Source organism: Besnoitia besnoiti, chromosome X, assembly GCF_002563875.1.
Source record: "Besnoitia besnoiti strain Bb-Ger1 chromosome X, whole genome shotgun sequence".
Lineage (NCBI taxonomy): Eukaryota > Apicomplexa > Conoidasida > Eucoccidiorida > Sarcocystidae > Besnoitia > Besnoitia besnoiti.
This window is the reverse complement of record NC_042365.1, coordinates 311,259-331,827: the sequence shown is the minus strand read 5'-3', so window position 1 is coordinate 331,827 and position 20,569 is coordinate 311,259. Positions and strand designations below refer to the sequence as shown.

Sequence of the window (20,569 nt, the reverse complement as noted above, 5' to 3'; positions counted from 1 at the left end):
TGACGCTTTGCGACTGAAGGGGGAAGAAAGTGAGGAAGGCGTGAACGGTTGACGTGGCGGGGCGGCGCATGGGCGGCTGAAAGGGAACTCCTTGGGAAAACCAGGGGGAGCATCAGAGAAAATGATGCAGCGAATGTGTTAGGTCCGCTACTTCGTTTCTTCCTTGGCCCTACTCTCGCTTCTGTAAGTGAATATCTCAAATAGGAGATGCTCACGTTTCATGCAACCCTTCAAGGTCGCAGGAACGCAATGCAAGCTGCAGTTGAAAAATGGATTCGAAACCGGGGATGAGGGTTAAATCTTCCGTTTTACGGGTGCGGGCTTTGTTTTTCTCGTCCTATTATTTTCCTGCCTTACTCCTTGAGGCCATTTTGTTCCGGCGGGGCAGAAAGGACCACGTCAGGCCGTTTTTTAATGTCCACCCCTGTCGATTGATTTTCGTGCGCGTTTCGATGTCGACATTTTTTTTCGCGGTGACGATTTTGCAGCTGGTGTCATCTTTACTAAATCCACGATGCTTCTACAGACGGGGTAGCAACAGGCAGACACGGGTGCTGCAGGATTCAGAACTCATCCCCGAAGAGGGGTCGTGTTCGGAGGGTTCCCGCGCCCTCTGCAACACTTTGAAGGGGGCTGTCTGTTAGGGACTTATATTTCAGGTCATCTTACCAGTCCACCTTTTTTGTGGCCTGGCCTTTATATTGCTGTTTAACTGGCTGGCCTGCGATCGCATGCCGAATCCCCGCTGCTGTCGTAGCACCACGTCCGCCCAACACAACAGGTTGCACTGGCGCGGAGTGTTCAGCTTAACTTCAGTGCTTCTCTCCCTGGTTACCTCATGTAGGATTCGCTGCGCAGTTGGGGTTGCTGTTGGTATTTTCATCATCAGGTTCTGTGTATCTGCTGTGTGTATTGTGTAGCAGCGTGCGCCCGTGTCGCTGTCATCTTTTTCTCTTCGGACCTGCCGGCTTCCCTACCTGTTCCGTCAAGATGAAGCTCAACCTCGCGAATCCCCAGGCGGGGATGCAGAAGACCGTCGAAGTCGACGACGAGAAGAAGTTGCTGCCGTTCTTCGAAAAGCGCATGGGTGCTGAAGTTGCTGGTGACAGCATCGGTGATGAGTTCAAGGGCTACATCTTCCGCATCTCGGGAGGCAATGACAAGCAAGGATTTCCCATGATGCAGGGTGTCTTGGCGAACCACCGCGTTCGCCTCCTTTTCCGGAAAGGGATGAAGTGCTACAGACAGCGTCGTACAGGTGAGAAGAAGCGCAAGAGCGTGAGGGGCGCCATCGTTGGTCCTGATCTTGCTGTCCTGAACCTCGTGTTGGTGAAGAAGGGTCCTGAAACCATCCCTGGCCTGACCGACGCCGAGCGCCCTCGACGCTTGGGACCGAAGCGCGCAAACCACATTCGCAAGCTGTTTAACTTGTCCAAGGACCAAGATGTGAGAAAATACGTCGTTCGTCGACAGATTGAGGGAAAGAAGAAGACAAAGGCACCCAAGATTCAGCGCCTGATCACGAAGACTCGCCTGCAGCGCAAGAGGGCGTACCTGTCCAAGCAGCGTCGTAGTGTCATCAAGAGCCGTGAGGAGGCGAAGGCATACAAGGAGGTGCTGACTGCCTACAAGCACGACCAAAAGAAGAAGCGTGCTGATGTTGTTGCGAAGAAGAAGGCGCAGGCTGCGGTAGCTGCTGCACCCAAGGTCGCGGACGCGAAGAAAACCGCTGCTGGCAAGAAGGGTGGCAAGTAAGGCGTGGTGTAAACCGTCAGGCGAGATAAGTTGGTCAGCTTACCAAGGGTGCGTCCCCTGTCTCTCGAAAATGTTACTGTGAGTCCTGCTTCTTTCGAGGGAGCAAGGCGGTTGTGTGGCGGGCTTGTGTACGTCATGCCTTGGGTGGTCACAAATTATCTCCGGGGGTGATACTTCCATGTCTTCGATGTCTGTTCACTCAACTGTCTGCGGGGCTGCTGTCAGACTCTTCTCTTGTTCTATCCATGTACGACTACGGACGGCGTGGTGTGTTTCTCACACGGCACGGATCTGTCACGCTGCGGTACCTGGGATCGCCATCTGAAAAAGAGGGTGGAGGAAAATTCCACAAGTTTTCCTCTGTTGCATTCCTGCTACTTACTAGCGCCGGCGATACTATATAGACGCTGCATGAGTTCGTCATCACCGTCATTCTCTTGTTATGGCTGAGCAGCGATAGGGGAACGAATTCACGTAGTATAAGGTACGGGGGGGCGATCCCCAAGCACACCCCTGTGGGGGGAATTCTCTTTCACCCTCTGTACTCGTGCTTCCCAGGAAATATGCAAAAAATGTCGCAGTCGAACATACCAACCGCGCAGAGCAGACCGACGCAGTTGTCCACTCTTTGCGCACGTTCCTTATCTGGTGAGACGGATGTTACGGTGGCGTCGCACACTTCAAATATATATATATATATATATATATATATATATATTATATACGAAGTGTAGATGTTATCGAAACGAGTAACGGAGTCGGCGTATCTCAGTTCTATCAGAATTACGGAACAGTTCCAATGAAAAGCGCAGCATAGTACAACGCAGCACATGCCGGTCAAGGAGAGTGGTAGGACTGCCAGTTAGGTTATTTTTATGTTCTGATGCACTGATGGTAGTATTACCTTCATCGATACCTCCACAGCACTAGTTCAAGCTGACATGTTGGATTGAGCCTCTTACAGCAGTGGCGAGATGGTGAAGGGGACTATGATTCAGCTGAGGGCGTTGCTTCACTAGTTGCTCCTGCACCATACAGTGCTCTCACGCAATACTGACGGCGCTTGAGTGGCTCTGCATACGGAATTAACACAAATTCGTATGTGGTCGCACTATGTAATACTTTTTTATGCAAGCTCTGTCTCATCTCCTAACCCATTGTGTTTCGCGGCGGCGGTGAAGGACACGTGCCGAAGGCGGGTACCAGGTACTGGGCATCCAAGGATGAGGCGCGTTACGGAACCTCGAAGTCGTCCCGCTATAGTTTCCTTCAGCACTTCAGGGTGTGTCCCACTGGCTATACGTCATGTCGTCATTTCACGCGCGGTGCCACCGGCACATCCCTTTTAAGGGAAATAAACAATTCACTGGCTATGTCACATCGAATAGGCAGCGAAGCATTGTTGATCACCATCGAATGCACCGCGTCATCAGCTTCGAGCAACGAGTGAGCAGCCCCGTCCACTGTGTGCGCTCAAGGAAGGCTGCATGAGACAAGGAACCTGCCCAGCATCCTCGCGTCCTGAGGGTTGTGTCCTCCACCGCTCCTCTTGCCACCTAAAGAGGGCAGTGGCTCCTGTGATTGAGAGTTGACTTGGAAGAGAGAGACAGAGAAACGAATATGAGAAGAAATGCCAGCTAACCAACGCGCGCAGAAGGGGTGACAAGCCGTTAACCTCCGCTCACTCTTGCGCGTCACGCAGTAATACGACTTGCCCCGTTACTCTTGCGCGCTTATCGTAGACTTAATAGTACACTATACCTGAAGGAGAAAAGATCTGTTCAGCAGCGTTGTGGTGAGTGGATGGCCTTGGATAATACAGCTGTGGTACGAGGAGGGAGCCGATGTCGTGGCAACGAGGACAGCGACGGTTGCTGCTGCCCTTGTTGGGGCCCAGGGTATCCAACTGCCTGTCTGCCCGCACGCCAGCTCGGTGTGTGCCGATGCTGAATCGTGCATCGTTCGGTAGCTGGCTGGCGGATTGAGTGGCGTTACCACCATGCACCATGTGGTTTTTGGCTTTGCTCAAACACAAATCTGGCAGTTGTAGAGCTCACGAATCTTTCACTGCAGCGGTCACCTTGTGTAGGTCCGCATATTATCGCGCTTCTCCCGCAAGGCAAGCTAGCATCGCGTTTAACCGTCTTGGATAACTGCAGCAGACGGAAGAGCGTAAGCATATCGTGCATTATTGTTGGATTGCTCTGCTACCCACACGTTGGTGACTAAGTCGGGTGGGGTAAAGGGAAAGGCCAGCCGCTTGAGGTTTCGGCCGGCTTGGAATCGTTAAGTGCTCATTCAGTGAAGCAATTGGAGAACGTAGGACACAACCCGGTGTTTCGTTCGAGTGAGAGCATGTCGCATTGGAGGAAGGCCAGGCGCTGTTGTGGTTCTACTCCTCTGGGACCGTATTTCGTCGGAACGCCCAGTGTTGTTAGTTCGACGATGTATGGATGTAATGAGCTATTTTGAATCGACCACCGTCTCTTGTCTCGTTGAACTTCCCCATGTGCGCTGCACTGTGTTGGAATAGTGCGGGGCTGATGGTCTACGGTGCGTGCAGTGCTCCCTGAAGCTTTTCCGTGGCGCTTTGTCTGTGTAGACCGAGCTTTCTGCGGGATGTGAGTCGTTGGCACTCTGGCAAGCAGTAGGCGCGAAACTCTCATGGCAAGTAACATCCAAGCACTGGCATACAGATCTCGCCCTACAAGAGCCCGGAGTGTGCACGTCCCCGAGGCAATCGCTGAAGAGCTAACCGGGACAGATCTGTCGTTGCCGACTGGCGTCCCCCGAGAACATCTCATCCAAGGGATCTTAAGTGATGCCATAAGTGAGGCAAGCACGAGCTGTTCTGCTGCTATGGTGAGGCATGCATCTTCTGAGCGACAACAACCGAGGAGGAGAGGTCGGCGGTTCCTTGGCTTTTGGCGTCTCCGTTTGGTACACGCAAGCTGCCGCGAAGGTGTCTGGTGCCAGCTTCGTCGGGCCGGGCAATATTTTGGAGCTTGATCTTAAGTGAAATCTGACCTGGGGGGCGGAAAGCTGGGGCCGAGTCTGTGTTGGGGACGATATTGCCAGTGCCCTCTGTGTATCTAGTTTCTCACTCAGGAATGCTTCATGTGTTGCTCCTACTCTCGCAACAGCATTGGTGTTCCTATTTTTCACGACGAGGTTACGGGACGGGGGAGTTCGTCTTACGCAAGTTCGGCAGTATGGCTGCCTGCCGGCAGTATCCTGTGCTGTGATAGCGTACGGATAAACGCCGTGTTCCTTCGAATGTTAAAATTCGCTTCCGAGTTGACGATTCGACATTCGTTTGGTTACTGATACCAGACGTCAAGCTTTGTCATTTATGTGATGAATTGCGCAGTGTTATAGCCATCGTGTGCTGGCACCTCCAGTTGAGGCCAACCCTGTGCTTTTTCACCAGGTGTACCGTTGGATAAGCGCTGCTTCTACACATGTACTCCTGTGTCACATGTAGGATCTACCTGGCTCAAGCTGCCTTCATAATTCCGTCAGCCACGCCACCGCTTCCCCCCCCTACGTTCCCGTGGTTGTGCTGCCAGTCTTCTCTCGGTGTCTAAGTCTGTGAGAAAATGGCCGTACCATACGGCCCCGCATTCCCAGAGTATAGATCACGCTGCACATGGTATACATGCAAACACCTGAACTGATAGTGACATACGCGATGACGGAACTTAGATTACCCGTCTGCAGGGTGTCTGTTCCTATAGTAATTTTTTTCCCAAGAACTACCAGCCACACACTATTCAAGGAACCTTGACAGTCTCAATCCATGGAAAAGCTCCGTGGTATCTCTCGAAAGTCCTTGCACTGAATGAGTGTGCCTCAGAACTTTTGTGTTACGCGTCACGAAAGAGTGAAGGCGCACGTCGCGAGGCCCACCTGGGTAAGGTAGCTTTGGTAGCATTTAAATTCCCGAATTCCCCTAAAATAAGAAATGACGACTTGTAGGCATGGGTGATCATACATAGAATATTGAAACCACCACCCTAAGATTATTCCACACCGGCTATACTGTAGGCGTTAGGTGCCTCGCATGTCCAGGGTCGTAGTACAGGGTCGTTCTTTGGGATTCTTAGTGTCCAGATGAACCAGAAGTTGAATGGTCCGAAGTTAACCCCGTGCACCCAGCCGCCGTATCGTATGCTGTAACGGAGCTCCACGCAAGCTGAAGATACACTCCAGAGCCCGCCGACACCGGCATCCTCCACAATGCAGTGACGAAAAGTGGAACGAACATCATAGGATGACGGTCTGACTATATGCTAGGTACCCGACAGACCCTCTCTCTTACCATGAAAAGGAAAGGGTGTCTCTGCGTGGTCTTAGGCTCTGCCGAACACGTATTTTAGCGCGACACGATTGTCGGCCCTGAACGCAACAGCCAGCGTATCAGAATGAGCCCCACACAGGCAGCGAGCACCCAGTTGGAGGGCGCGTCTCTGCCAGGCTGCTCCCTGCCATTCAGGGGTGGAGTCTGCGAGCAAGAACCAGCGTGCACAGTGGACGAAATAGCGGCAGAGCGCGACGTTCTGCCGCGCCATTCCGCGTGGCGCTCCGCGCTCTCGCTCCGAGCGACAGGGGGTAACGTCCCGGGGCGGGTGGATCAGAAGCGGGACGGACGAGGGCTGCTAGACATGATGTGGCGCCTTCGATTCGTATCACTTCAGTTCGAACTACTAGTGTTCACGCGAATTTTGCAACTGGATCAGGTGCGTTTTTGATTGACTTGTCAATGGGATTTACCATACGGGTTTTTCATACCTTGGGCGGAATTCCAGGTTGGAGCATAACTGCTAACTGGATGTTCTGTCGCTGTGTGTTGGTCTGTTTTGTGCCTACACTTTAAGCCTTTTTATGCCTGCTGATTCTTAATCCGGCTTTGGTTCTCTATTGCTGCTGTTCACCGAGCGTCTCTGGTTGGGCGTCTTTGTAACAGAAATGCGCTAGTGTGTTGTCATGGCTTTGTTCATATCCACTAGTAGCACGCCAGGCCAGATAAGTACCACCGACCCCCGTCGTACCGAATTGCGTGTGAGCTGTAGGCTAAATAGTTATTTCGTTGCCTGTTAAAGGATTCCAGCGTCTCAAAGGTAGCGGCATTCGTCGTGCTTGGCTGCATTACGTGTTATGGTGCAGAGAATGTTTTGAGAATGCGTCAAGCTAATGGTTTCGAGTTACCCGTCACGTTCATTGGTAAAATGCACTGTGGCACATGTGTGCTGTTTGGCGGATGACTATAAGAGAAAATTCTATTGGGTATTAAATAATTCCATGCCTGTGTAAAATGTTGTATACATATGGCAGCCCAGAACTTCGCCAATATGGATACCGAGAAAACGACGAAAAAGGGCAGCCAATCTGGCAGGTAATGCTGTTGCACCAGCGCTATACGTATCTGTACAGCACACATCTCACACTAGCATGGCGCCTCTCTTATTGTCTCTTATACAGTAACGTAAAATATGTGTGTATTCAGCAGGACTGGGAAGGGTGCACAGGCCGGAAAAACAGGTGGTCGGTCAAAGCACCAGACCGAGGCTAAACCACCACCAACAACAACAACGACTGCCTCGAAAAGGACTCCAAAGAGGCCGACCGAGCATGCAACTGGAGAGAACTAGTGACTCAGCGAGTTGTGAATGTTTGCAGTCGGGTGAATGAATGTATGCAATCATCATAGTGTTTTGTACCACGGTGTGTGACATCGGTGCGAGCGTGTATCCTTCGTAGTCCACCGTACAGTCGGGAATATTACTGGCCGAGGTACTCTTTTTCCCCAGATGTTACCGGCGTTGTGGTGTCTTTAACAGAGGGCAGAATCGGGGTGATCTAGACAGCCGGGGAGTTACGATGGTGTGTGGTGCGTGTAAGTTGATGGCTTATTACGTGAGGGGCACCTGGCACCCTCCGAACGCAGCCGTTTGAGTAAAACTCTTGGGGTAAAGAACTTTACCGCCACTCTCTGGCGGCATAGTTTCTTAGATACAGGTATTTAGCGCGTCTACCAGCTTCGCACACCTTAAAGAGAAACAAGCGGTGCGAGATTAGAACAAGGCTGAGTCCTAATTCAGAAAACATTTTGGACTGCACTAATACTTCAATGGGTGCGAAATGTATATAGATACCAGGTGTAGATTGACTACAAACTTTGGGTACTCGAAGTAAAGTTACCTTTGAGGAAATTGCAAAAGGCCGTTGGTTCTGCTTCCGTCTGTTTACGTTGCTCTGCCAACCCGTACTCTGTGACTACTGTACTCGATGGTGTCGATGGTTGTGCTATAGCACCTCTAACCGTTCCATCAATACTCTAGAAAAAGCAGATAAATAATCCTGTGTCTAGCGCCCAACCTTTCTACAAAATTTCTTTACTCTACTACTACAGTTGTGCCCCCATTTTCTCTAGATAGCTGCAAAGATACTATGTAAAGGAAAGATTCTACACCGCATAATGTCTCAGAGTAGGCGCTGCGATCGGGTACAAGGATTCGGCTGAGAGAAGCAGTTTATGTAAAGCTCCAATTTTTTTAATTGCCGCAGACTACGGTTACAATCTAACACAGCCAACTGCCACACGTATGCGAGACACACCGTACACGCATTTCCCTCTCAGGGGAAGGAACATTTTGCAGCCTTAGACTATGGAAAGTACACATAGTATCTTAGCAGCTATCTAGAGAAAATGGGGGCACAACTGTAGTAGTAAAGTAAAGAAATTTTGTAGAAAGGTTGGGCGCTAGACACAGGATTATTTATCTGCTTTTTCTAGAGTATTGATGGAACGGTTAGAGGTGCTATAGCACAACCATCGACACCATCGAGTACAGTAGTCACAGAGTACGGGTTGGCAGAGCAACGTAAACAGACGGAAGCAGAACCAACGGCCTTTTGCAATTTCCTCAAAGATAACTTTCACTTGCCGTTACACCCTCGACGGCAGATTAGTTACCGTCAGCGCCTGCCGCTGCCTTCTAGACTAAATAAAAGACTGCATCTGTTTAGAGCTACGGCTTTTGCTGCACTACATACGCTCTGCTCTGAAGCCTGCATGAAAGCTGATGAGAGACTAGTACCACAGCACTACAATCAGGATCAGCCCTACGGTGCCTGCAACTTGTTTAAAAGATGATAGTGTCAGACAATTTGAATGCCATGGATGCAAAGGCAAATTGCTCCTCTGTCCTTTCTGTTTGAGATAGCCTGTATGGCACTGGGCATCGTTTCGCGCGCTCACACGGAATAGCATAGGGCTCAAGAACCCGAAAGCTCAAGAAAGAATACAAAGATGGAGTTAAGACGGACATTCCGGACGCACATATTCCTTCAGCTTGAGGAAGTTCGAAAACTGAGCACAACCGTGCCACTGGCACACATATCTCGCAGTTACTCTTCGTCGTTTCTGTTGGCCTCGTCATCGTCGGCTCTAGCTTCCGGCGCCTTTTCATCCTCTTCTCCATCTTCATCCTCATCTTCAGGTCTCGAATAGAGTCGCATCACCGGCTTCGTCGGGTCCTTGAGCAGGACGTAGCTGCAGAGAGAAAAGACATCTCAGTAACACGGCTATGGGTCACACTGTAGAACATGAAGTGCTGCTATTGATATAACCAGGTCCCCGTCATACGCGAACTCCCCGGCACGCAGGTACGCTCTCTCTAGTCGGCAGAAAACATGGATACCGGCGCCTCAAACGGGACTAATTTCCAGGGGCAGAGACGAGCCTCGTGACATTGAGACTACCTTACCGGCCATCGGGTTTGTCCATGACGAGGTCAACAATGGCTCGAACGATACCCCATGCATTATCTGGCTTCAGGCCAATCTGCAGACCGAGATCCCGTGTCTGGTAGGACTGGACGCTCAGAACGACATGGTGCTCTGCATGCCAAAAATAGCATTTGCGGAAAGAAAGATTGAGGAAATGGTCCCTGCAGAATAGTAAATGTAAAATTGGTGTGGCTCGATATGTTCCGCTACATGGGTTCGAACTCGAATCCACCCGCCACGATGATCGCACACCTCGGCGTTAGGCCGTCAAGCGGACGGTACAACAGAGATGCTGACAGTCTCTCGGGCGCAGAACCGTCTTCATGTTCAAGCATCCCACGAGGTTCTCAGAACAGCATGCCATCGATATACCAACGGAAACCTCGGCGTTTATGCTGGATTTCGTCTTACCATGACTCAGAAACACGTCGCAGATATTACAATAATGCTTGCGCAGCTTCAGTGCTCCCCCAGACCACTGCGACGCGCAGAAACATGGTCTTTGCGTGACTCACCGTTGTCATTGTTCGATTTACGCGAAACGAAACCGAGCTTGAGGTCATCGCAGCCGGCCATCATGGCAGACGCAACAAACTTTTTCAGTTTGCAAGCGTTGTTCCGGACCTCTGTCGCCAGCAGAGCTCCCCTCTGAGTCTCCATCTGCACGCGCCAGTTCTTCTGCCCTGGTGAGATAGCAGGCAAGTGGGACACGAGGAGAGTAACAGCGAAGTCTAACGTCGGCGGTAGACGCCCGCGGGTCTCACGTAAGGCTTGCGAGATTGATGTACCTGGTCGCGCAGCTTTAAAAAAAACAAACTCACGAAAGAAGCCACCACGAATAACGCCTAAAACCGAAGGTAAAGGAGGTTTCCTCCCACCCTCTCCCTCTTCCCTCCAACGCCTGCCCCTGTCGGTAGGCACCTGGAGAAGGACGTGTCTGGTTTTTTATCAGCCACGCCTTAACAGTGCAGACTAGGGAACATCACCCATCACCATGGCAGTTGTTGCACCCCACCCCGTACAACAATAACCTACCCTTGATGTCATATTCATTAAGTGCACAAATGTACACATAGCCGCCACCATCCTTTCCGAAGGGATCGCTGTCCTCTTTTTCGCGTCTGCCGTGTCCTGTTGTCGGTTCTGCGTCGGCTGCCGGCTTCGGTGTTCCAGCGGCCTGTGGCAGTTTCGCGTTGACTTCCGTTCTGTAGGGCGCACCAGCGTGACCCAGCAATCCCTTTCGCATGCTGTAATGTCGGTACAGAGTGCTGGCGCTTTCCCATGTACGGGCAACAACCTGCGGGGCCGCGGCGGCCTTCAGTGTCTTCGCGACAGTGGTCGGAGCACCAGTTTCTGCATACTCTTCCAAGCCCGCGCCGTCACCATCATGATGCACGAATACGTTTCTCCATATAGAAAGACCCAGTCACCACAGGTACTACACTGCACAAAACGCCCTGCGGGGTGATCAGTACGGTACCTACACTGTCCGCTGCAATGGATAAGGCCGAATCTGAAGAGTACAAGACACACGTACCTCGCAATGATGTTGATTGGCTGTCTTGATTTACCGCCAGCCGCGCCGGCTGTGCGTCCCGGAATGGTGAACAGGCGGTACCTGCAGGCAAAGACGTATGATACCGCAGGGGTGCCTACATGACAGAAGAGAAAATACGGGGCGCGCCAGAGTCGCGTCGGACCACGCCCGAGCCTCTCGTCACTCTGAAAGAAGGGTTTCTACCGCCAACTGTAAACAACCGAGTGCGGCCTGTGCTTCATTTAGCTAGTCATTCGTCCCCTGGCATACGCACCGCGGGAATCTGGTCTGTGGAGCCTGCTCCACTCCAACTGACGCAGCACCCACATCGAAGGACATAGAGTCATTCCGGTCCGCAACATGATCAATGGTGAGTCGAAAGACAGTTGAGAGTTCCAGTTCTGCTCGTTCTGCTGGCCGAGCTTACGCGACACTCCGAAGCTTGGCAGTCACCGAGTGGGGCGCGGAGCGTCAAGCTGCGAACCACGGTAGTTTCCAAGTAATATACCCAGAAAATCTGACCCTCCAGTACAAAAATCTGATCAACTCGAGTGGTTCGCTCTCGCCTGAAATTAGGATGCATCTTCTCTACTATGACGCGAGGTAAGGGGAGTACCTGTACGCCACCGATGCAGGGTTGTCGCCAGCCTCAACGAAAGGAGGCGGCGGGAACTTGACCGGGTCTTCACCCTTGACCAGAAGCTGTTGGCGCAGGTTCTGATTGATCTTCACCGCCTCAAAGCCAAGGGCAGCAGGCCTATTCAGGCGGTTCTGCGCATTCGATCCAACACTCCCAGGAAAAAAATATTAGTAATATGTGTGGCTTTGCAGAAGTCAGTGGCAAACAGCTGGCAAACAGCCCTAAATCCGCACTCTGATGCAAGCGGCTGGCATGTAGGAAGAAAACCTTTGCAGCGTCACGAGCGCGAGCATGCGCATGCAGTGACAGCGATACATACGCGTAGTCTTAACATGGCAATGTGGTTCAGCGCAGATTCGCTGACCACGGCAAGACCCACGGGGGTCGCCACCGATTCCGCTGCAAGTTTTTGCTTTGCGTTACTCTAGGAAGAAACCCGCTAGTTCAGCATCAAAGAACAACAAGCAAAGTTGTTCAACACTACGCACCGAGGTGGCCTGCTCCTTTACTGGTAATCATCTATACCTTGACGGTGGGGCTGTCCTCCTGTTGCTAAGGGTGGGCACTGCTATGCGCTATGTCCTTCCCTTCCGCTTCCACCCCCCCCCCCCTCGCTATTATGGCCTGTGTCCGTGCCTCAGTGTTCAGTGTCTGCTTAAAAAGAACGGTATAACTGAGAGAAGCCCTCCAATCCAGACTCACTTCCGCATCCTGCATGGGAGGTTCGCTAGCCGTCTCATTAACCGTCAGCAAGTCAACAATAGAGCCGTTCGCTTTGCCAATGAGCAGCTTGCCTTCGACCTTCGTCAAATGCAAGTGCCACGAGTACTTCGACTGCGGTGCCGCCATCAGGACAGCGAGCACCTGGTCCGTTGCCGCAACATCAATTGGCTCCGAACTGTTCAGCATGTGCTCCTGCAGAAAAAGAAGAGTCGGGTATCAAAGTGAAGTCAAGACCTCACTAGACCCCCGAAAATATGCCATCACGACGCGCGCAGAAACGTCACACATCGTGCGCAACGCGCACACGCAGTCCAACAGCTCAGTATACCTCCTCTCGTATCATCCTCCGTCCCTTCCTACCTCGCTACCCCCTCTCCGAGAAACTTCGCTCCTTGAACTCCTCCCAAGAAACGATGGCTTCACCATAGAGTCAGTCACGTGCAGCGTAAGAATATGAACGAGAACCACGTACCTTAATCAAATCGTCATCTTGAGTAGTAACCCAGTAGTAGTCAAAGTTGGACGACAAGTTCTGGAGTGCGACAGGCAATTTCGTGCGGATTTGGTCGGCTTGTTTGTTATAGGTGCGCAGCTCACCGCGCCATGCCAAATCCTTGACCTTGATCTTGGCTGAAAACACCGACAAACACGGAAGCGTCACTTGAACCACCAGTTGAATAAAAGGAGATCGTATTATCTTTCGTATCACCACGTACTCGGCGCCCTCACCCCCCTTCCATCGATCCAAAACACACTCGCACGTAAAAGCCCCCTTGGTAATATCCGGCAGCCAGCAAGTATCCACACCTGGCTGCGCTACGAAAAAGGCAATTCTTAACTGAGCTGCGCAACCGCCCGAGAGCCATAACGGCATCATTTGAGTGACACTAAACTTACAGCTCTCAACGGCATGCTTGTATAACTGCGAAAGAGGAATCTCCGCCTCAACGGCCCATTCGTTGGTGGGCTGCACGGACCACTCACTGAACGCCCTATGGCGCGCGTGAATACGCGCGAAGCGAGCCTGAACAATTCAGAACAGAGCTACGAAGTACTCAATGGAAACACCCGGTTCTTGTGGAGTACACACCGGTGCAGTTCCGCGAAAAAAAATCGAAACGTGAACATCTGCAGAGGAGTCCGCGCGGCACGTGACGATACGGTTCATTTCGGCCACACGCCGGCATGTTTTTTGCGTCACCGACTTATTTTTAGGAGGCTAATGCCACTTGCCTGTTGCTGTTGTTGCTGCTTCTTCTGCTCGCTCTTGCCCTTCTTGCCCAAGCGAAGCTCTTCCTCCTCTTTGTTTTTTTCGTTGAAGGCAGCGGTGGACTGCTTCACAGGAGCTCGACGTTTATGCAGCCATCCGCCTGAGAGCATGATCATGCGTCCGCCACGGAAAAGTCACAGGGGAGTGACATCACATGAACTGAAACACACAACGCGTTTATCGGCCAGCAGCGCTGTCCATCGAGTAACCACTATCTGATGGGCTGGGACTGTCTACGCCACACAAGCGGCTGACCGCGGCACCCCCATGTCGTGACATAAGGAAAAACAGTCGTTGAGACAAACGTGAAAGTCTGTGGACTTAGCAGTCAGAACACAGTGACATCGACTTACCTCCTCCGCCACGTTTCAGAAGCGGCCTATTATCCACAGTCTGGAACTGCTGCTCCTCATCCGCAAAAGCGACGCCGATGCCCCGAGGATCACGGCCATCACGTTGTCTCTGCAGAATCGAGTGCAGCACGGTGCGCGGACACACAGTATTTGTCCTGACTGCGGAAAATTTGTGGTGCAAAGACCACATCACACAAGTAAAGTGCGACCCAGAGTCTGTAGTGGAAGGAGACTTCCCTGGAGTTCAGACAGATACCGCTCCGAGTCGTGCCGAAGAGCGACGGAGCCCCCAGTTCCCACCCCAAAAGGAACAATCTATCCTTTTTATGAAAGACAAGCAGCAAGGAGACACTCCTGAATCCTACATCTCCCAATTATATTGGCCATTCCCCTCCTCAACGCGAATACTGACATAGAGATGGTATTGCTCGGCGCACCTGCTGCACATGGAAGGTGAAATCACACGCGCGGAAGAGCTGGTGAGAGAAGAGAGACGGGCGCACGTTCGGCTCAAATGGAAGGTGCGCCAGAGCTGCCAGGCACTCTGATCGCACTTCCTTGTCGCAGTTGGCAGGGCCCCATCCGTTCCTTTGCGGATGACACCTGAAGAGGCTCTCCGGATTCGAGACATGCTCGAAATGAGGCCGCTCCTCGCAGGGTTGCTCCATAGTTGCAGACTGATGAAGAAAGGAAACCGGAAAGTGGCGCTGGAAGTGAATATAAGATATAAAAACAGCTGTTGATGAGAAGTTCAGTTTTGTATTTTACAGATACCAGAGGAGCGATACACGCACAAGAGGTACTCCACTTTTACGACGAAGGTGCAGCAATGGCGCGGATTCAGAAAAAAAGAGCCACCGGAGATGAAGACTGAACTGCCGTGGAATCTGGATATGTAATCAGGAAATAGAGACGGGACTGGAAATCTGCTAGAAGCTGAACAGAAAAATCGGAGGCTTAACTGTGGCACTAGCGCGTGGGGTCAGGTTGCGGGGAGGAGACAGCAAGGAAGGCTCGTTTCAGATGGAACCTCGCTTTCTCACGGACACCTAATATATCAAGCCTGACAAGCACGCACGAAAAAACAAAATGGAGACAGCACACCAGGCTAAACACCGAGCCATCACAGCACAGGGGAGTTGTCCACAACGGAACCAGGATCGGCCTCCAGTTATTTTGTGTCCCTCTCCCGCATGCATGCAAGCCTCTTACCACTAGACGAACAAACACGTCCACCAGGGGGAGCACGTGACAGCGTTCGGTGTCTTAAATTTTCCGTTGACCCCGACTACGAATTATTCATTCCCCATGTCAAGGAGCGGTAGCAGCAAAACATCCTGTTGATGTGCTTTTTGTTGGCCAGCGGACCTGCATCCTTCGTAGCCTCGCTGGTTGCTTAGTCCCGTAAGTTCCTAAGGACCCCAAAACGCCCGTATCGAGTTGAAGTCGCAACCAGTACGTCCTCACGTTTTGGGGTGTCGATTAGCTGATACCGTGCTCATACCAAAGGTCAGCAGCCGAAGATATTCGTGCACACTGTTGGCATGCGAGACTCGTTGATACCTTCTCTGTCTCACTGCACCTGCCTGCCGTACCTGAGACGTCATTCTTTTTTTTGGACACAATTAAGAATCTGCTAAGGAATTATTTTATCTATGGCTTCTCCCTTTCAGCTCACCGATACCACGTCGTCCCCCCGGAACGCTCAACTGTTCGTCAGTGTCGTAACGAATCATTGTGAAAGGGAACGTTGGCTCTGCATAGATCCGTTAACGACACGACCTAGCGGTATTCTACTGTGTCCCCGATATCTCCTCAATGCATCAGAGTATCGAGGTCGCGTCATGAGGTCTCCCAGAAACTGTACGATACTGAAAAAACGAATTTGCTTATATCACTTGTCGCGTCAGCCTTTAATGACAACAGTTGGCGGTACCTCCGCCATCGGAGAACGGAACCATTTTGTTCTGAGCCCCGCGCGTTACCACCTGGCGAGAACGCAACCGCTAACCGTAGTCACTGGCATATCTGTCGTTCAGAGCCTGGTTGGTGTTTTCGCGGTGGTGAGCGTAGGTACGAAGAAAACATTCACACATCAACTGAAGCATAGCAGTGGCACTGTCTTCTACCTACACGCCCTGTGAGCCAGCACACAATGTCCGGTCTTTCTTCTACAATATGCTTCGTGGTTCACTCAGGCGTGCAGGGGCCTGCAAGTTTCGCGGAGAGTTTAAGGTCGTCGCAGGGCGCAATGACAACACATGTTTGTCTTTACTTTGCGAACCTCTGGAGCCTCCATTCCAGATTCCGCCTCGAGTTTTTAAAGGACAGAAGGGCTCGACGACGAACCAATGACGCCCCTTATACGCTGTTGTGCAAAGGGACAACTGCATGCATACGAGGGAGCGCATTCCTGAAGTCTTCTAGTTTTTCTGGTTCTCGTGCAGGCACTATGAAAAAGGCAAGGATGGAGAGCACGGTGTGGAACCGGCGTCGCATCCTTTCCGAGAACGGCCCTCACCCCCTACTAACTGTATCATGCTCTTGATAGTCTATAGCCAACACTGTGTCGCACTATCAATGCTGGATGACGGACCTTTAAAAGGGATGGAGTTTTGGTTTACGATCATGATCAGGGGCAGGTCGCAGGTTAAGATTCATCCCATACTTGTCTTACGAAAGGTCGGTGAGAACACCCCTCCCCAATGTAGGCGGCTTATGCAAGCACATATATATCTGAATACATATGCGAGCGCTGAAGCAGCGGTCCGCATGGCAATATATGATATAAAAGAAGAGATTGAGGCGCGCTCTCGCAGGATGGAATGCCCTAACACATGAACGTTACGAGATGAGAACAGCGCGCTACGTGTGGTATAGCATTCGAAAAAGTACTTCACTCTCACAATCGATTGACAGGCTATTGACCGACTTGTGGAACTAACGTGCACAAGAACCTTTCATTTGTCCTGCCACTGAGGAGCACGTTTTTGCACGAATGCGTCCATCCCCTCCTTTCGATCTTCGTATGCAAAAGCCTGCTGAAAGGTGCGCCTTTCGAAGAAAAGTCCGTCCTCCAATGGCAACTCGTAAGCTCGGCGGACGCATCTCTTGGCTTGAATAACTGCACAACGCAGCGTAGCAAACCAGTCATCTGTCTTCGCACAACATCCGTCAGCTTGATGGAAACCGGACTGCTCCTTCGGCTGACGCAGCTGTCACCTTGACAGTTTTCTGACCTACCGATGGGTAGAGAGAGCTTCGAAATGGAGGATGCAATCTTGATAGCCTCGTGTTCCAACGCTGCTGGAGCGACCACCCGGCTCGCTAGGCCTGGTGGAGCACATAGGGAAGGTGGCCTCGTGCCAGAGATGCAATACGTGCCGAGCAAATGATTGAGAACCACAGCAACTGGCCAGCGTGCGGGGGGCTTAGCCGAGGCGCCGCGGATATGAAAGACAATGCCCTTGCATATCCATTGGATGCATGCACAAGGCAGAATGCAGCTCGCACTGAGTTCGCTCCCTGCATATATGCCCGCCTACCGTGCATACTGATGTACGCAAGCATAAATACAGTATGAAATACAAGCGCCATAAGCCGGATTTCTGTGGTTTCTCGCCAGCAAGGACTGTGAGCGGGAGGCTGATGTCCAGTTCGTAATGCCTATGGAGGACACGCCCACGCCGCCCTCCACTGGAGCTAATAGTGAATCGCCCGTTACGTCGTACCGGCCTGGACCGCTCTTTCGGCGTCAATGGCTCCACCTGTGAGTATCATCTCCATGGCCAGGCTCTTTCCAACTGCGCGAGGGAGGCGCTGAGAACCGCCCATTCCTGCAACAACACATAATGATACACGATGCAAAAACCGCATCCCGAACCGTCGCAGTGACCTTCAATGGCAAGCAGTTTTGGGCGGTTTTCCGCTGAATCCCCATGGAATTCGAAGATGCTGAACCCCGCCTGCTCCGACCCCACTGTTGATAGACATGCGTACGCACGGGAGATATCTGAAAGGTGGTGCCGTCTCACCCGGTATTGTCCCGATCTGCACTTCCGGCTGGCCAAAAATCGCCTGCGTATACACGAAATGAAACCGACGGCTTCCGCGGACGCACATTATCACTGCTTGCCCTCGTTCCATGGTTTCTGTCACCGTTTGCTGGTGCATACAGGAGCATCAATACACAACTTACAACATTATATACTCGTGCCCACCGTGGAGTAGTCCGGCGTTCTCGACCAGACTACACTGGCAATTATGGGGGAATATACTCCGCAAACTTGCTGCACGGTCACCGGTCAGCAGCACGATATGTGAAAGCCTGCTTCCGTGCATTTACCGCGAAAATTCCAGTCCAACCCTGTTTTCCCACATACATGGGGTCTCAGTATAGGTGAGCATCATCAGAACCCGAAGGGAATTCGTGACTGACCCGGTGTTCGTGCCTCTCCGTCCGTCAGGGTCTAAATAGTGTCATGACGGATTGCGGCGCCTACTTGGGTGCTAGCAATAACAATGTCGCACATCATGGCAAGTTCACATCCTCCTCCTAGCGCGTATCCATTCACCGCGCAGACAATCGGTTTCCTGTATCATACATCCGGCAAACAAATCCGTGTCATTAATAGACACTACACAGGTTCACTTGCTCCGCTGAGAGAAATGGCGTTTCCTCTGGGGGACGGAGATGTGCATTCCGAGTCCGGTTCCGAACCGCAGAATGGACGCAAGTAAGGTTATGCCGACTTGCAAGTCAGAGGCCTAAAAGCACGCGTGAGAAACATACTACTATGAATGTGGACCGCGCATGTTGACATCTATCTTGCGGGGAGAATGGAACAGTTGTACGTTGGTAGCGGAGCCACATGAGCGTCGGCCCCCGGGCATCCGCCAGTAACAACTGCTGATGTTTGAACAATTCGATCTAGTTTCATGGGTAGCCTACTTTACAGCACTATATTGATGTCAAAATGTACCGAACATGGAAATGTCCGCTTATACACGTTTGTCCTTGACCTCTGCAATTTACGGTACTCAGTCGTGAATTGTCTGTTGTGAAAGTCAACGACTGTAGGTTCAGTGAGGAGCGCTTCGGCTTACTGTAGGTGACGACGGTTTAATCATGCATCTTCACCTTGCCCGAAACAGCGCTTCGGCACGGCAACAGGCCCTGCCGGACGCGGAGTCCTGTGACAGCGGCAACTTAGGTCCTTACCGAAATAGTGAGATTTGGGACCATTTGTCCAGTAGGTGTGGCGCATCAGCTTCGGTACCGTCAAGCTCTGCCAGTTCCTTGATATCAGCACCAGCTGCGAAGGCCTTACCGCCTGCTCCAGTGAGGACGACGCACCTGACGTTGTCATCTGAATCGCCAGAGAATATTACATATGCCTTCACACATTATGCCAGCATTTTTTACCAGTTTGTATCCACCATAATGAGCTAGTGGGTGTGAACAAGGCTTCACCAGGGAGGCCCGCGGGAGTCCCCTGTACACTTCCCTGATATCAGTACGTGACCGGGGGGTTACAAGCAAACAGAAGACCAGACCGTTCAAGGTGTTATTTCGCTTGAGGGGTAGCAGACCCCCGTGCCCGCCGCAGCTGTCTCTCATTTCCAGACTCGCGCAGACCTGTGTCGAGCCGTTTCAGAAGATCGACAAGCTCGTCGCAGAGACCTCGGCACAGGGCGTTCAGGGAGTCGGGTCTATTGAGTCTGCGAAACGAATAGCGTAATGGCGCCTCAATATCGTGAGAAAGCAATCTGCTTCTTAAACGTAGTCGTTGTCAAAGAACTCCGGCGTTCCCCGCGCAATTCTGAAGAGTCTCAAGCACCATTGCCACGTTCTCGTAAGGTCAGTACAGAAAAGCTCACCATTTCATCAGTTCGCATGGTGGGTTTCATGAAAAGCTCACTAATGGCTGACACGACGCTAAATATAGGACAGGTAGAGGCTATGCCATACTTTAGCACGCCCACTACTGCCGACGGGACGAGGGTCCGCAGACTTCATGAGACCGCTTCGGGCCCTGCGTGATACCCGCGGGGGGTTTACTGGCCGGCGTGCCAAATCCGTAGGTGGCATACATGCGGCATATACTGCTGTGTGCAGGTTGCATCATAAGTGTCCCTACTTTATCACAGTGACACCAGGGGCATTGACGGGATTCTCGATGATCAAATATTTGAACGTCGTTGCCGGTCTCCCCGTGTGTTCGTCCTGTCCCATTCTTGCGCGAGAGGCAAAAAAGCGGCCGAATCCTGTAAAGGATCCCACAGCCGGCTTCTGGCAGAGTTCACGTGGGCCGGTCCCTGTGATTGAACACCGTTGATTGAACGAAAACCAGCGGTACACCTCCACGGCATGCCCGGTAGAATACCATGGCACATCACTGACATGCGGCCTGCCCGACGTGTGGCCTGCTTCCAAGTAAAAGACGCCGCGGACAAACGTTCTTTCCGCGTGTTCAAGAAAACGAATTTGCGGCCGACAC

The 20,569-nt window shown here is 51.9% G+C and overlaps 3 protein-coding genes across 3 annotated transcripts; 1 reads left to right on the top strand and 2 right to left on the bottom strand.

The window, feature by feature from the left end:
* Positions 1–990: 990 nt before the first annotated feature.
* BESB_016090 (ribosomal protein RPS6) lies at positions 991–1,755 on the top strand (the record flags this gene model as incomplete). The annotated part of the gene is made up of 1 exon (XM_029360324.1): positions 991–1,755. The coding sequence occupies one exon, from the start codon at positions 991–993 to the stop codon at positions 1,753–1,755; it is 765 nt and encodes a 254-aa protein (XP_029216300.1).
* A 7,410-nt stretch (positions 1,756–9,165) lies between these two features.
* Positions 9,166–14,737, bottom strand: BESB_016080 (putative eukaryotic translation initiation factor 3 subunit 7; the record flags this gene model as incomplete). The annotated part of the gene is made up of 12 exons (XM_029360323.1): positions 9,166–9,310; positions 9,525–9,657; positions 10,062–10,229; positions 10,582–10,751; positions 11,084–11,164; positions 11,700–11,854; positions 12,426–12,638; positions 12,919–13,076; positions 13,344–13,470; positions 13,680–13,816; positions 14,070–14,178; positions 14,507–14,737. 12 exons carry the CDS (start codon positions 14,735–14,737, stop codon positions 9,166–9,168), a joined length of 1,827 nt encoding a protein of 608 aa, XP_029216299.1.
* A 2,292-nt stretch (positions 14,738–17,029) lies between these two features.
* Positions 17,030–20,304, bottom strand: BESB_016070 (enoyl-CoA hydratase/isomerase family protein; the record flags this gene model as incomplete). Its single annotated transcript, XM_029360322.1, has 8 exons — positions 17,030–17,193; positions 17,313–17,402; positions 17,801–17,905; positions 18,104–18,146; positions 18,572–18,662; positions 19,291–19,438; positions 19,708–19,790; positions 20,210–20,304. 8 exons carry the CDS (start codon positions 20,302–20,304, stop codon positions 17,030–17,032), a joined length of 819 nt encoding a protein of 272 aa, XP_029216298.1.
* Positions 20,305–20,569: the final 265 nt, after the last annotated feature.